Source organism: Anas acuta, unplaced genomic scaffold (genome assembly GCF_963932015.1).
Source record: "Anas acuta unplaced genomic scaffold, bAnaAcu1.1 SCAFFOLD_353, whole genome shotgun sequence".
Classification (NCBI taxonomy): domain Eukaryota; kingdom Metazoa; phylum Chordata; class Aves; order Anseriformes; family Anatidae; genus Anas; species Anas acuta.
Genome location: NW_027076277.1, coordinates 15,236 through 31,982, shown reverse-complemented (window position 1 = coordinate 31,982; position 16,747 = coordinate 15,236). Strand labels below are relative to the sequence as shown.

At 64.5% G+C, this 16,747-nt stretch overlaps 1 protein-coding gene across 1 annotated transcript; it reads right to left on the bottom strand.

Moving 5' to 3' along the window:
- Positions 1–58: 58 nt before the first annotated feature.
- BICRA (BRD4 interacting chromatin remodeling complex associated protein) lies at positions 59–15,448 on the bottom strand (the record flags this gene model as incomplete). Its single annotated transcript, XM_068668768.1, is given in 14 exon segments — positions 59–114; positions 117–140; positions 143–182; positions 567–694; positions 1,261–1,390; positions 1,392–1,445; positions 5,477–5,615; positions 5,617–6,857; positions 6,859–7,494; positions 8,533–8,598; positions 9,004–9,046; positions 9,375–9,420; positions 9,517–9,620; positions 15,133–15,448. Coding segments are annotated over 12 exon segments (2,598 nt in total), but the record flags the coding sequence as incomplete, so codon positions are not given.
- Between the last annotated feature and the right edge of the window lie 1,299 nt (positions 15,449–16,747).

Below are 16,747 nucleotides of genomic sequence, written 5' to 3'. Positions count from 1 at the left end.
TCCCGTCCCAGCTCGGTGGGTGCCGGCCCCCCCGGGGAGCCCCCCCCCGAGCCCTCACCAGGGTTGGGGTCTGCACGGGGCCGGAGGGCACGAGCTGCGGGAGCCCCTTCCCACCACCTGGATCTGCAGGGGGCCTTTGGCAGGTTCAGGCCCGACACCGAGCTGATCACTCCGGGCTTCGCCTGCAAAAAAGGGAAAAAAAGCAAAAAAAAACAAAAAAAAACTTAGTTTGCGGTCCCAAACCCCCCAAATCGCAGCTCTTCAACCTCTGCTGTGCGGTGAGAAGCGGAGGAGCTCCCCCCCCCCCCTCCCTGCTCAGGTGGAAATTCCGCCTTTTAATTCCGCGTTTAAAAACCCATTTCTGCCCAAAAAGAGGTTTTGTTCTGCTTCGTGCTCCCCGAAATTTGCGTCAAAAGCCAGAAACCCCCCCCAAAATCAGCGCCAAGTCAAGCAGGGGAACGAAGCCTGAGGGTTTTGTTGCTGGGGCAGTGTCCAGCTTGGCTCCAAAACGGGGCAAATTCCCAGCAAACGGGGTAAATGGTGAAAAAAAACGAGATTTGTCTCACCTGGGCGGGCTGCTGGATGGCGAGGGGGGGTCCCGGCTTGCCCTGGGTCGCAGCCCCCTTCCCGGCGGGGATGGGCGTGGGGGCGCTGGGGAAGGGTTTGCTCTCGGCGGGCGCCGGGGCGGCGATACCTGGGGGGGGCACACGGGGGGGGTCACCCGCACGCCCCTCACCCCCTCAAGGGTCCCACCAGCACTGGGCTGAGCTTCACCCGCGGTGCTGGAAAACCCCAAAAGCCCCCAAAACCTCCCCCCCCCCCCAAAAAAAAAACAACAAAAGCCCACCCCAAACCCCAAAAAGCCCCCCCAAAAAAAACAAAGCCCCCCCAGAACCCCAAAAAGCCCTCCCCAAAACCCCAAAAGCCCCCCAAGAATCCAAAAAGCCCCCCCAGAACCCCAAAAGCCCCCCAAAAAAACAAAAAGCCCCCAAGAACTCCCCAAAAGCCCCCTCAGAACCCCAAAAAGCCCCCCCAAAACCCCAAAAGCCCCCACAAAACCCCCCCAGAACCCCCCAAAACCCCCCCAGAACTCCAAAAAGTCCCCGGGGATGGCCCCAACCCAAATCATGCTGGGCTGGGGGGGTAACACGGTTTTGGGGGGGGGGTCATGAGGTCTCAGGAGGGGGTCAAAGAGGTCTTGGAGGAGGGAAATGAGGTCTGGGGGGGGTAACAAGGTCTGAGGGGGGGGGGGTCACCAACCTGTGGTGGGCGTCGGGCCGGCGGGGGGCGCGTGGCTGTGGGGGGGGGCGGGCGTGGTGGTCACGGCCCCCCCCTGGCTGCTGACCAGCACGGAGGAGGGCTGGCTGCTGAAGGGGCCGAGCGCGGGGCCGGGTCTGGCTGGAGGGGGGGGGCTGCTTGGCCTGCAGGATCAGCCCCTGCGGCACCTGGGGGGGCGAGAGGAGGGGTCAGGAGGTGCCCCCCACCCCCAAAGGGATTTTTTTTTGGGTGGGGGGGGGGTTAAGGGGGTCTGCTCGTGCCGCGCTGCTCCTGCTCCACGCCACGGGGCTCCAAAACCCCCAAAAAAACCAAGCTCGTTGCCTCTCCGTCCCTTTTTGTCCCCATTTTTGCCCCCCCCCCATTAATTAGGCAGGGGGGCCGCTAACGAGGGCCCCACGGCCCCAGTTTGCCCCCCCCCCCACCCCGGCGCATCCACCTCCCCCCTCCCCATCCTGAGGGGTCGCACGCAGCCGAGGGCGCCCCGAGCACCCTGACGGGGGGGGGTCTTAGGGTCCTACAGCGAGGGGGGGGGAGCCCCCCCCGGCCTCGTTAGCTCTTAATTACCTGCGGGAACCTGTCCAGTAATTGCTTCTGCTGAGGAGCGGGGCTGGGGGCGGCCGCCAGGGTGGGAAGGGGCCGGGCACCAGCTGAAAGCTCCTCTGAGGCTCACCCAGGTGCAGCCCCGGGGTGGGGGTCGGGGGCTTGCCCCCCCCCTGGGGGGGGAACTGCAGCTGGAAATGGGGGAATGGGAGTGGGGGGCGTCCGGAGGGGCGCAGCCGGGGGCTGCCCCTCGCAAGGGGGTTGGAAAGGGGCCGGCGATTGGGATGGGGGGCGCAGGGGGGGCAGCGGGGGCGTGGGGGCGAGGGGGTTTTGGATGACGTAGAGCCCCCCCGGGAGGGGGGCCTGGGGGGTGCAGAGCGGGCGAGGGGCTCGGAGGGGGGCCGGGGTTGGGAGGGGGGGGCGCGAGTGGGGGCGGGAGGGGGGGGCGGGAGAGGGGTTGGGGCTGCGAGGGGGGGCGGGCGGCGTGCGGGGAGGGCATTTGGGGGGGGGGGCAGCTGGGGGGTGTCCCCCAGGGGGGGGGGGAGCGAGGGAGGGGGACGGGGAGGCTCCAGGGAGCTTCTGCTGCCCCGCGGGAAGCTGCAACAGAGAAGGAAAAGCGAGAGGTTAGTGGCAGCCCCGCAAGCCCCCGGCCCCCCCCCGGGGGTCGCGCCCCGCAGCCCCCACCCCCGGGGGTCGCCCCCTGCCCTGCGCTGAGCCAAGGGGAGAGGGGTTGGGGGGTTTGGGGGGTTTGGGGGAGGGGGGGGGGGAAGGGAGCGGCCCCACAGCCCCAAATTGCTGCCCCAGGGGGGGTGCTGGGGGCTCTCAGGAGGATCAGGGCTGGGGGGGGGATTTGGGGGGGGGGACAGCCCCGGTAATTAATGGGGGGTTAATGGGATGGGTTGGTAATTAATAGGGATGGTAACGGGACGGCCTCATTAATTAATAGGGGTGTTAACGGGGTGTCCCGTTAATTAACGGGGATGTTAACGGGATGCCCATGTAACTAATGGGGATGGTAATGGGATGGTCCCATTAATTAACAGGGATGTTAATGGGATGTCCCATTAATTAAAGGGGATGTTAACGGGATGTCCCAGTAACTGATGGGGATGGTAATGGGACGGCCCCATTAATTAACAGGGATGTTAATGGGATGGCCTGGGAACTAACAGGATGTATCGGGATGTCCCATTAATTAACGGCGATGTTAACGGGATATGCCTGGTAACTAATGGGGATGTTAACGGGGATGTCCCATTAATTAACAGGGATGTTAATGGGATGGCCCCACTAATTAACAGGGATGTTAACGGGGTGTCCCATTAATTAATAGGGATATTAACAGGACGGCCCCATTAATTAATGGGGATGTTAACGGGGTGTCCCAGTAACTAACGGGGATGTTAATGGGATGTCCCATTAATTAACAGGGATGTTAACGGGGTGTCCCATTAATTAATAGGGATATTAACAGGACGGCCCCACTAATTAACAGGGATGTTAACGGGGTGTCCCATTAATTAATAGGGATATTAACAGGACGGCCCCACTAATTAACAGGGATGTTAACGGGGTGTCCCGTTAATTAACGGGGATGGCCCTGGACCACCCAGCCCAGCCCTGTGGCCCCCAGGGGCTGTAGGGAGGAGGAGGAGGAGGAGGAGGAGGAAGCAGCCGGGGGGGGGGTTAGTGGGGGCGCGGAGGCAAAAGCAAGCTGGGGGGGGGTAGCGGGGCTGGGGGGGGGACGTGGGGACGGACGGACGGACGGGGGGACGGACGAGGGGACACCCCCAGCCGAGAGCCACCCCCGGGCCCTTCCTCCGTGCCGGGGGGCTGGGGGGGGGCATTTGGGGTGGGGTGGGGGGGACATTTGGGGGGGGGAACCGAGACGGAGCAAAACCAGAGGCACCCGCGGGTGCGGCGGTGCCGGGGAGCGATTTGGGGTGCCCTCGGGCTGTGCGGGGACAAGGTCTGAATGTGGAGCTGGGAGGGTCACCAAAATACCGAGATTTGTCACCAAAATGCCATGATCCGTCACCAAAACCCCACAATTTGTCACCACAAACTGCTCTTTGTCACCAAAACGTCACGATTCGTCACCAAAACGCCAAGATTTGCCACCAAAATGCCACCATCGTCACCAAAACACCCAGATTTGTCACCAAAACGCCACCATTTGTTACCAAAATGCCACCGTCGTCACCAAAACACAACCATCGTCACCAAAACGCCAGGATTCATCACCAAAACACCAAGATTCATCACCAAAACACCATCATTGTGACCAAAACGCCACGATTTGTCACCAAAATACCACCATCGTCACCAAAACACCAAGATTCATCACCAAAATATCATCATCGTCACCAAAATGCCATGATTTGTCACCAAAACACCCCAACTTGTCACCCAACCACCACCGTCACCACCAGCCCGCGGTTCCTCGCCACCAACCCGCACTTTGTCACCAATTAGCTGCCGTTCGTCACCACCAGCCTGAGATTTTTCACCAAAAAAACGAGATTTGTCCCCAATCCACGGCTTGTCACCAAGAAACCGTGCGTTATCACCGATAAAATGCAACTTTGTCACCAACAAACTGTTACTTTTCACCAAAAAGCCACAATTTGTCACCAATAAACTGAGATTTCTCACCGTCAAGCCATGATTTGCCACCAACAAATCACCATTTTTCACCAATAAACTTATTTTTCACCATTAAACCATTATTTTTACCAACAAGCTGCATTTGGCACCAACTAACCATGACTTTTCACCAATAAACCACCACTTGACACCAACAAACCACAATCTGTCACCAAAAATGGTGATTTTTCACCAATAAATTCTTATTTTTTACCAACAAGCCATGATTTGGCACCGAGTAGCCATGATTTGGCACCAATAAACTTATTTTTCACCAATAAACCATTATTTTTCACCAAGAAACTGCCATTTGTCACCAACAACCATAACTTTTCACCAATAAACCACCATTTGTCAACAAAAAACCATGATCTGTCACCAAAAATGCTGACTTTCCACCAATAAATCATTATTTCCCACCAAAATAAACCCTTATTTTCCCCCAAATAACCTCCCCTTGTCACCCACCAACCACCATCACCCCGACCAGTGGGCACCCCAGCCTTGGCGATGCCGGGACGCCGCGCGGTGCCGCCGGGGCCCGAACCCAATCCCCAATCCCCGATAACCCACGGGGCTCAGCCCCGGCACCCACGGGGACACCAAACCCGTCCCCGGCACCCACGGGGACACCAAACCCATCCCTGGCACCCATGGGGATACCGAACCCGTCCCCAGCACCCATTGGGACACCAAACCCATCCCCAGTGCCCATGGGGACACCAAACCCATCCCCAGAGCCCATGGGGGCACCAAACCCGTCCCCGGCACCCATGGGGACACCAAACCCATCCCCGGCACCCATGGGGACACCAAACCCATCCCCAGTGCCCATGGGGACACCAAACCCGTCCCCGGCACCCATGGGGGCACCAAACCCGTCCCCGGCACCCATGGGGACACCGAACCCATCCCCGGCACCCATGGGGACACCGAACCCGTCCCCAGCACCCATGGGGACACCAAACCCGGCGCCCACGCGGCGTTCCCCCCGCGGTGCAGATCTACTCGCCTGCTGCAGGAACATCTGCATGGAGTCCTGGCTGATGACGGCGCCGGCGGCCGCCTGGCCCAGGATGATTTTTTCGGGGCTGGAAGAGGCCAAACCGGGGCTGGGCTGAGCCGTGGCGGGCGGCGGGGCGGGCGGCGGGGGGCTGCACGCTGAGCTGCAGCGGCGGCGGCGCGGCGGGCGGCTGCGGGGCCGCCTGGACGGTGAGGATGGACGACTGCTCGGCGCCGGGGAGGAGGCCGGCGGCGGAGGCGGGCTGCGGCTGCACCAAACCGGGGCTCTGGCTGCTGGCGGCGGCGGCGGCGGCGGAGGGGGGGGGCTGGATGCTGACGGCGGGGCCCAGGTTGTCGGCGGCGTTGAGCATGGCCACCTGGCTGGGCAGCGTCACCCCCTGGATCACCGTGGGGCCCGGCTGGCCGATGGCACCGCCGGGCAGCGAGGCGGCCACCGCCGGCTGGCTCTGCGTGCTCAGGCTGCCGGCCAGGGACACGGGCATCTGGAAGAGCGCCGGCTGCCCCACCTGGCCCGGCTGCAGCTGGATGGGGGCCGAGAGGATGTGCGCGGTGCCGTGGGCGTTCTGCGAGGTCAGCACCTGGCCCAGGTTGAGCTGCCCGGCGAGGTTCTGGTTGGTGAGGATCTGCGCCGGCAGCGCCTGGTTGGCGATCAGCTGCCCGCCCGGCCCCGGGCTGGTGATGATGTGCGCCTGGCCGCTGGCGTGCGAGGCCGTGAGGATTTGGCCGCCCATGTTGGCCGGCAGCGCCGAGAGCTGCTGCGGGAGCTGCACGGCCGAGGCGCCGGCCAGCTGCCCGGGGAGCAGGAACTGGTTCTGGCCCTGCAGCACCGCCTGCGGCACGTGCTGCGCCGGGATGACGATGCTGCTGCCCTGGTTGAGGAGCTGCACGCTCATGGGCTTGCTGAGCGCCGGCTGCTGCGGCGGGGGCTGCTTGAAGACGTTGGCCGGCAGCCCCTGCGGGAAGCCCGAGAGCACCACGTTCTGGCCGGCCTTGCCCGCCATGAAGGTGAGGTTCTGCTGCGCCTTCTGCTGCTGCAGGGCCGCCTCGCCGGGGATGGCGAGCGTGGCGTTGTTGGGGGCGAAGGGCTTGGGGGTGATCTGGTAGAGCTTCTGCTGCAGGACGCCGGCGGGCTTGGGCTGGATGGGGGTGGGCGTGCGGTGGATGATGACGTTCTGCGCCTGCACCAGGGGGCTGCTGAGGTTGGAGGTGACGGTGAGGGGCTGCGAGGCGGGGGCGCCGGCCACGCCGCCGAACATGGAGCCGCCGTTGAGCGTGGTGGTGGCCACGGCCGGCAGGTTCTTCTGGATCACCAGCCCGGCGCCCTGCGGCGACACGCCGCTGGAGGCCAGCGTCACCTGCTGCTGCTCGGGGGGCCGGCTGCGCGATGTAGCTGCCCACGGGCATGGCGGCCACGGGCGAGGGCTGCACGGGCTTGGCGATGAGCTGCTGCGCCGGCTGGTTGATGGCCATCACCTGCTGCCCCACCACCTGGATGGGCGCGATGCCCAGCGCGCCGCCGGGGCTGCCGTTGGGCAGCCCCTGCAGGTTGGAGATGGGCTGGATGGTGACGTTGCCCAGCCCCACCTGCTGCAGGAAGGGCTGCACGCTGATGGCCTTGTTCACCACCTCGGCCCCCACCGGCTGCTGCACCAGCGCCTGGTGCGTGAGCACGGCGGGCTGCTGCAGCCCCAGCAGGTCGGCGCCGCCGGAGAAGATCTGGGGGGCGCCGTCGGAGGCGGCCTGCACCACGGGCTGCAGCGTGGGCAGCTGGAAGGAGCCCAGGTCCAGCTCGGCCTCGGCCTCCAGCGTCTGCTCCGTGATGTTGGCCTCCTGCAGGCTCTGCTGCAGGATGTCGCAGGGCTGCTCGGCGTTGGGCAGCGCCGCGGCGGCGGCGCCGCCGGCCGGGGAGCCCAGGATGTCATCCTCCAGGAAATCGAGGTCCACGCTGGTGGCGGGCTGGCTCTGCTCGGCGCTCAGGTGGTTGCCGGAGGGCTCCTGGACGTGCAGCTGGGGACACGGGGGGAGCGGGGGGAGAGAGGAGAAGGCGGTGAATTGGGGGGGTGGGAGGAGGGGGGGAGGTTCCCTGCCCTGCAGCCCCTGTGGTGGGGTGATGGCAAAGCTCTGCACAAAGCAGCGCCCCGGGGAGCCCCAAAAGCTGCCCGTGGCACCCCGAGGAACGAGCCTGGACCCGGTGTAAGGAGCCAGCGGGGTCAGGGCGCGCTGCTCGCCTTCCCGAATTCCTCAGGGATAAAACCGAGGCTGCTGCCGGGGCCGGAGGGGGAAATTCCACTCCCTAAAGGAGGGTGGGAGCTCAGCCAGAGCCCCGCGCCTCCCCTCGTGCCCGGCACCTCGCGCTGCCCCACACCCCGGAGGGAGAAGCGCCTTCGGAAGAGCAGAATCCAAAATCCAGCAGAAAAATTTAAATCTATCAACTAATTAAAGGCACGCAGAGCCAACCCTCAGCCCTCCGCTACGCTCAGCAGCAGCTTTGAGCAAATCCTTAGGAAAAAAACCTAAAGCGCAACGTGAACAGGAACGGGGAAAAAAAAAAGGTTCTGTTAAATTGACGTGCAGGTAGAGGGAGGAAAAAAAGAGCTTCGGGCCAAAAAAAACGGGTTCTTGGGGCAAAAAGAAAAGGGTTTTAGAATTTCTGCCTCTCGTTTCCCCTCTGCTACGCCTGAGGGATGTGAGGAAGAGGAGCGCTCCCTGCTCCACCTGGGGGGAGCGAAGCGGGCGGCAAGGAGACGTTTCTGCTCCAAAACGCCCGAATTTTCCCCAAATTCCCCCTGGAGGGCTGGGAGCACCGCTGCTCCTTCCCTGTTCTCCTTCCTCCCGCGCTCTCCAGCCCCTCGCGAGCATCGGGTTGGCTCCCCCCGACCTGGGGGGTGGGGGGGGACCCCTTGGGGCTGCTTCTCTCCAGATCCGGGGAGCACTGCCTGAAAACGAGCCTCAAAACCAAAAAAAAAAAAACAAAAAAGGGGAAAAAAATCCAAAGGAAGGTTTCTAAGCTACCGTTCCCCACGTAGAAATCACCCAAATACCTACCCCAGCACCTTCAAAAAAGGCACTGGCTGCATCTCCTGTGTTGTCCAGGAGATCATCACTGTCAATCTGCAATTAAAAAGATCGCGTTTACTTTCTTTACATGAAAAAAATCATGAAAAAAACAACAAAAAAAAAAAGCCCAGTTCAGCGCTGACTGGGAACAGCGGCGGGGCAAGCTTCCCTCCCAGCCTTCCCGGGAGAACACCCGTTTTCGCCTGAAATGGCCCCAAAATGCCGGGTCGAGCGGCGCCCGACCCCTTCTGCCGAGGTCCCCGAAGCGCTGCCACCAGGGCTTGGGCAGAGCCCGACAGAAGCGAGGAAAAAGGGGAAAAAAGGGAAAAAAATAATGAAAAAAGTCCTGGGAGTGGAAGGGGTCTCAGCCCGGGGTTGTCTTTGACCGGCGCAAACATTTTTTTTAGGCAAAATTTTTTCGTTTTTTTTTTTTTTCCCGTGAGTGAGGCCCCCGCTCACCTTCTCGGATCCATGGAGGAAGTCGTTCAGGGCCTGGGGGTCGCTGCAAAACAGGAGGGGAAAAGTTTAGGGGGCGAAAACCTTCAGGGGAGGGACCCCCAACCCCAACAGGGCCGTGGGGAGGGGTTCCAGCAGCGCTCGGGGTAACGAGGGGGTGGGCAAAGCGCCCTGTGCAGCCCCCAGGTGGGTTATTTTTGGGGAACAGGACACAATAAACCACCAACAATAAACCACCAACTCCCAATTTCCATCAGTTTGGGTCCCCTCCCGAGCGCACCCAGGGTTATTTTTTTGGGGGGTCTCTCAGAATCGAACCGAGGTGGGTGGGGGAAGGCAGCGAAGGCGGTGGGGGCCCCAAAAACCCCACTCACCAAATGACATCAAGCAAGCACCGGCCGTCCTCATCATCCATGTCACCTGCAGAGAGGGAGGGGCGCGTTACGGGGGGGTGGTGGTGGCACGGGGGGGGGGGTGGTGGCACGGGGGGGTCGCCCCTCGCGGTGTGGCACCTACCTAGGGGCGCGCGGCGCCGCTCATCCTGCCCGGGCCCGCCACGAAAATCCCCGCGCACGACCGGATCCGCTCAGGTGCTGCAGGTCCTCTGGGCTTCAGCCTCCCTGAACACAAACGCCAGCGTTATTTTGGGTGGGTTTCGGTGGTTTTTGGGGCAGGGGGCAAGGCGCCGGCTCCCCCGCGCCGTCCCCGCTGCCTCCGGGCGCGAGGGGGCCAAAAAAAGCCCTTTTTACAACCAAAAGGGGTGAGCGGAGAGAGGGTCGGCGGGTCCGTCCTACTCGACGCCAAGCGAGCGCGCGCCCCTCTGGGGGTTTGGTGCATGTTTTGGGGGCGTTTGTACAGTTTTTGGGGTGTTTGTATGGTTTTTGGATGTTTCTTTGCATGTTTTGGGGGCGTTTGTACGGTTTTGGGATGTTTCTTTGCTTGTTTCTGGGGCGTTTGTACGTTTTTGGGGTGTTTGTATGGTTTTTGGATGTTTCTTTGCATGATTTTGGGGCGTTTGTATGGTTTTTGGATGTTTCTTTGCATGTTTTGGGGGCGTTTGTATGGTTTTTGGATGTTTCTTTGCATTTTTTTGCAGTGTTTGTATGTTTTTGGGGTGTTTGTATGGTTTTTGGATGCTTCTTTGCATGGTTTTGGGGCGTTTGTATGCTTTTTGGGGCATTTCTTAGCACATTTTTGGGGTATTTGGGTTCAGAAGGGGGATCCGAGGGTCTCCTGATAACCTCAGCCCCAGCCGCCCTCTTTGCCAAACCCATTCTGAGGAGCGGGGCTGGGAAACGCTCATTTTGGGTTTATTTTTCTTTTTTTCCCGTCGTGTTTTTGGTGTTATTTTGGTGTCCCCCCCCCCGCCCGGATCTGCTCGCAGCTGTGGGCTGGGCAGGGCCCAAAACGAGGCTGCTAACGAGCTCCGAGCTAACGAGGAGGCGCGAGCCAGCTCAAAAAGGGACGGGGAACGAGCGGGGAGCTCGCTCGGGGGGGTCCCCGCAGCGCCACGACCCTGCCCCAGATTTGGGGGCTCCCCACGACCGCCCCCACGGCTGGGGGAAGGCAGCAGGAGAGGAATTCCCCAAATTTGTGCCTTGGAATCGGATTTGGCCCCACATGGGCTCGTTTCTGAGCAGCTGGATCGCCAAAAACCCTACAAAAACCAGCGGGGGCTTCACCGGGGTGCTGGGGGGGGGCAAGAAAACGGTGCCAGGAGCCCCGGGGTCTTCAAGGAGCCGACCGTGTCCCCCCCCCCGGTGACCTCTCAAAAACCATCATCAGGCCGAGCCCAGAGCATCCAAATCAGGGATTCTCCACCCAAAACCCCCCCGGCAACGCCAAGCTGAGCGCAAAGCTGGATGGGGCCCCGGCACCGACCCCGGGTTGCCCAAATCCCCCAACTTCTTCCTTAAAATCCGCCCTGCTCCTCCCGACGTCCCCCAGCCCCCCGGGGGGGGCTCGCACACCCCCTGCCCGCTGCCGGAACGCGGAACCCGGCGCCGGGGAGGACTTTACACCGGGGGACGCCCCGGACTTTACCCCCTGCACCGCCCGGCGAGGAGGGGAGGAAAATGAACCCCGAGCGGGGCAGCTCGGGCCTGGGGCCGGTCCCACAGCCCCCAAAAATCCCCCAAAATTCACTCATGGCCCCCCCCGCAGGCGTCACCACTTTGGGACCACCAAACTTTAGGATTTAGGGTGGGGGAAGCTGCAGGCAGCGCTCATCATGGACCACAAAGTGCCACCCGCTCCTCCTAGCACGCTTTTGGGTGCCATTTGTCTATTTTTGAGGTTTTCTCCAGCAAAATCAACTCCAGAGCCACGGGATGGGGTCGGGGCCCCGCTGTGGGACCCCGAGGAAGCCCCCAGCCCCCCCCCTCACTGATAAATATTTGGGCCGTGACCAGCCGCCGTGCGGGGTGCTGCTCTTCTTCTTCTCTTCTTTTCTTTTTTTTTTCTTCTTCTTCTTCTTTCTTTTTTTTTTTTTTCTTCTTCTTCTTTGCTCGCAGAAATTTAAAAAAGGAAACGGGGCAGATTCTGCACATACCAACGGCAAGCGGCTATTTTTAACGGCCGGCTCCCCAGCGCCGTGCCCGGGAGCTCCAGGAACCGGGCGCCAGCGGCGCTGCCCCCAGCAGCCCCCCGCGACCCCGACCCCCCCCGAGGGTCAATCCCAAAATTTCGGAGGCCGGCGGCCACGAGCAGAGCGCGGAGCCCACGGGGGCCCTGCTCCGGTTTAGGCTCCCAGCGCCACTCCGGTTAGGCTCCCTGCTCTGATTCAGGTTCCTCGCGCTGATTCGGGTCCCCAAATCCGCTCCGATTTCGGTTCCGGCTCCACTCCGATTCAGGCTCCCGGTTCCACTCTGATTTAGGTTCCCAGCACCAATTTCGGTTCCCAGCTCTGCTTCGGTTCAGGCTCCCCACTTCACTCCGATTCAGGCTCCCGGTTCCACTCCGATTTAGGTTCCCAGCTCCAATTTAGGTCCTCCGCTCCGCTTTGGTCCAGGCTCCCGCTCCGCTCCACTCCAGGTCCCAGCTCTGCTCTGGTTTAGGCTCCCAGCACCAGTTCAGGCTCCCCATTCCACTCCAGTTCAGGCTCCCCGCTCCAGTTCAGGTCCCAGCTCCACTCCGATTTCGGTTTCCAGCTCCACTCCAATCCAGGCTCCCAGCACCAATTCCGGCTCCCTGCTCCAATCCAGTTCAGGTCCCAGCTCTGCACCAATTTAGGCTCCCAGCACCGATTCAGGTCCCCAGTTCTACTCCAGTTCAGGCTCCCCAATCCAATTCAGGTCCCCAGCACCAGTTCAGGCTCCCCACTCCGCTCCAAATCAGGCTCCCAGAACCGATTCCGGTCCCCAGCTCCACTCCGAATTCCCCCTCCCCGCTCCACTCCAGTCTCCCAATTCCCCCCAGTCCCCGAGGCTCCGCCAAAACCCCTCTCCATCCTTCCACCCCTCTCTGCGCCCCAGGACCCCCAACCCCACGCTTCCAAGAGAAATTGGGGGTTCCCACGGCCCTCGCGCCCACCCCCCCAGCCCCCCAGCCCCCCCGCCCCAGTTCACCGGTGCCTGGTCGGAGGCAGGAGCCCGGCGCCCGCTCCTCGCTTCCCTCCCCTCCCTCCTTCCCCCCTCCCCTCCCCGCGTTTTGCTCCAAATCATTTCCAGACTTCGCTGGGGAGCGCGAGGCCGGGCGGCACCGGGGGCCCTCGGCGGTGCCCGGGGAAAAAGCCGAGCACCGGCACCGGGCCTGACCCCGACACCGAATTTTCGGCCAAATTTTGCCCCCAAAAATCAGCCGCAGAGCTCCCGCCGCGGGGTGGACGCGACCCCGTCCCTCTCTCCAAGCCCACCGCGGCCGCCTGGGCTGCTGGCGGTGCTGCAAACGAGGCGATTTCGGCCCGATTTCGCCCCGATTTCACCCCAATTTCGCCCCGATTTCGGCAGGTTTCCCCGCGGAGGGACGCGGAGTCGGGCACATGTGGGGACCCCGCGGTGCGATAACCCCTCAAAGCCCGGAATTGGGCAGCCCATCCCTGCCCCAAACCCCAAATTTGGCAGCCTGCTCTTTCCAAAAACCCAAAATTTGGTGGCCTGAGCCCGTCAGCACCGCGGCCACAGCACCAACGACCCCCCAGCACCAAGCACCCATGGGGGGGTTTGGGGAGGAAGGAGGGGGTCCCACCGGGTGTCCCCGTGGCGCTGTCACCCTCCAGCATCGCCCGGCACCGAGCGGCCCCCGGTAGCAGCAGGATGGGGCCACCCGCACCCCAAGGTGCCCCAAAGCACCCCGAGGTGCCCCAAAGCACCCCAAGGTACCCCCAGATGCCCCAAAGCACCCTGAGGTGCCCCAAAGCACCCTAAGGAGCCCCCAAGGCACCCTGAGGTGCCCCAAAGCACCCCCCAAGGCACCCCAAGATGTCCACAAAGCACCCTGAGGTGCCCCCAAGGCACCCCAAAGCACCCCAAGGCACCCCCAGGGCACCCCTAAGGCACCCCAAGGCACCCCCAGGGCACCCCTAAGGCACCCCAAAGCACCCTGAGGTGCCCCAAGGCACCCCCCAAGGCACCACAAGGTGCCCCCAAAACACCCTGAGGTGCCCCCAAGGCACCTCAAAGCACCCCAAGGTGCCCTAAAGCACCCCAAGGCACCCCCCATGGCACCCCAAGGCACCCCAAAACACCCCAAGGCGCCCCAAGGTGCCCTAAAGCACCTCAGCACCCTGAAGCACCGCAAGGCACCCCCCATGGCACCTTGAGGTACCCCAAGGCGCCCCAAAATGCCCCAAAGCACCCCGAGGCGCCCCAAAGCACCCCAAGGCACCCTGAAGCACCCCCAAGGCACCCCCCATGGCACCTTGAGGTGCCCCAAGGCACCTCAAGGCACCCCAAGGCACCCCCAGGGCACCCCAAAGCGCCCCAAGCCCAGTGGGGACCCCCTGAGCCCACCGGGCCCCTCGTGGGGTCACCAGGGCACGGGTCTGGGGGTGCTGCTGGCGCCAAGGTGGGTGCTCAATGTGGGGGGTGCACAACACGGGGGGGGACACAGCACCCAGGGGGGGTGCACAGCGCCCGGGGGGGGCAATGTGGGGGCACAGAATGCCAGGGGGGGTGCGACACCAGGGGGGCACAGTGTGGGGGGTGCAGGATGGCAAGGGGGGGGCAATACACTTGGGGGGGGTGCAATGCCAGGGGGTGTAACCCCTGGGGGGGGCACACCCTGAGGGGTGCACAGCACCTGGGGGGCACAATGGCAGGGGGTGTATGACATCGGGGGGGTGCATCACTTGGGGGGGGCACAACATCATCGGGGGGCAACGCCAGGGGGTGTAACACGGGGGGGGCACATCAGGGGTGCAGAATACCAGGGGGGCACATCAACATAGGGGACATCACCGGGGGGGGGCCACAACATCATGGGGGTGCAATGCCAGGGGGTGTAACGTCGGGGGGGGGCAATGCCAGGGGTGTACAACATCGGGGGGGGGGCGCATCAGGGGGGCAGATCACCATAAGGGACATCATGGGGGGGGGGCACAACGGCAGGGGGTGTAACACCGGGGGGGGGGGGACATCAACAGTGAGGAGGGGGCTCATCAACAGTGCGGGGGGGGCAATACCAGGGGTGCACAACATCCGGGGGGCGTTATCAGCGGGGGGGGCACATCCCCGGGGGGGCCATCCCCGGGGGTCGCGGCCCCCCCCCCGCCCGTGCCGAGCGAACAAAAGGCGGGGGGCGTCGGGGCGCGGAGGCGGGGGCGAATGAAGACGAGCAGAGAACGGGGGGGGGGGCGCGCAGGAGGAGGGGGGGGGGCGCAAACTCCACTTTATTCGGCCGCGGCTCCCCCCGGGGCTCGGGGGGGGGGGGGGGGTCCGGGAGAGCGGGGAGGGGGCGGGGAAAAGGGGCGGGGGGGGAGGGGGGGAGAGAACCGGGAGGGGAGGAGGGGAGGGGGGGGTGGGGGGGGGGAGAAAAGCGGCGGGGCCCGGGGGGGGCCCGGAGCGGGAACGGGGCCGGGGGGGGGGGGGGGTGAAGGAACGGGGGGGGGGGGGGGGGCCGGGAGGGGAGGGGGGGGTGGGGTGGGGGAGGGGGGGCGGGGGAGGGGGCCGGGATCGCTACATTGTAACAACTCACCGTGAGCTCTGAGCGGCGGCCGGCGCGGGGTCTCCCACACATCCCCGCACGGGCTCCGGAGCCAGGACCCCGGCAGGCACCGAGACGTAGCGGGCCAGCGCGCTGCCTGATCGCCGGGGCGCGGCGCGGGGAAGGGCCGGGCCCTACGGGCGGCATCGCGGCTGCGGGGCTGGGGGGGGGGGGGCGCGAGCAGAGCCCCCGCCGGCCCCCGCCCCGGGCTGCTGCCGGCATGGGGCCCCCCCCTCCCGGTTCAGCCCCCCCTTTCCCTGTTTTTACCCCCTCCCCTCCCCAATTTTACCCCCCCACCCCCGGTTTTACCCCCCCCTTTCCCTGTTTCCCCCCCCCTCTCTCCGGTTCCCCCCCCCCTTCTCTATTTACCCCCCCCTCTCTCTCTATTTACCCCCCCTCTCTCTGTTTTACCCCCTCCCCTCCCGGTTTTGCCCCCCCCCCTCCCCTTTAACACCCTGCCGGGGCCCGCTGAGCCCCGCTCCCCTTCTCGGGGGGGTCCCCGGGGCTCCTCCGCCGCCGCCCCCCCCCCCTCCCCTGTGTCCCGGCTCCCCCCCTAATTAACAATTAATTAGTGGCTGGGGACCGCGGCGCTGCGCCGCACGCCTGTTGTGACACCACAGCGCGGGGGGGGGCGCGACCCCCCCCCCGCATCGCTCGCTCCCGGTTCCCCCCCCCCCCCCCCACCGGGCACCGCCGCCAGCACCACCGGGGAGCGGCAGCGCGGCGCAGGCACAGCGCGGGGGCAGCCCCGGCCCGCCGCGGGGTCCTCGCCGCCAGGCCCCGCCCCCGCGCCGGCTCCCGCGGGCCATTGGCGCGCCGCGGGGCGGGGCGGCGCGGGGGCAGGGGGCGGGGCGCGCCGCCGTGTTTACAGCCCGCCATTGGCTGGGCGCGGCGGGGGGCGGGGACAGAGCCGAGAGGGGCGGGGCCGGGCGGGGAGCCGAGGGGGCGGGGCCGAGGGGACCCCGCGGGGATGGGGAGCGCGGGAACGGGGCCCACGGGACCCCAGACCCACGGGGACCCTGCCCCGACCCCACCGGGACCTGGGACCCCCCGGGACCCCGGCCCTGAGCCCCACGGGGACCCCAGACCCACAGGGACTGAGCCCCACGGGGACCCAGGACCCCCAGGACCCCGGCCCCAAGCCCCAGGGGACCCCAGCCCCACAGGGACCATGGCTCATGGGGACCCCAGACCCACAGGGACCCTACCCCAAGCCCCATGGGGACCAGGGACCCCCAGGACCCCGGCCCTGAGCCCCAGGAGACCCCAGACCCACAGGGACTGAGCCCCACGGGGACCCAGGACCCTCAGGACCCCAGCCCTGAGTCCCCTGGGACCCCAGACCCAAAGGGAGCAGCACCCACAGGGACCTGGGACCCCCAGGACCCTGGCCCTGAGTCCCAGGGGACCCCAGACCCAAAGAGAGCAGGGCCCACAGGGACCCGGGACCCCCAGGACCCCGGCCCCAAGTCCCAGGGGACCCCAGACCCACAGGGACCCCACCCTGAGCCCCAGGGGACCCCAACCCCTTACTTTGGCTGATTTTTCGCCCCCTTTTGGCTCATTTTTCACCCCATTTCTTCAGAATCCCCCCGGGGGGTGCCTC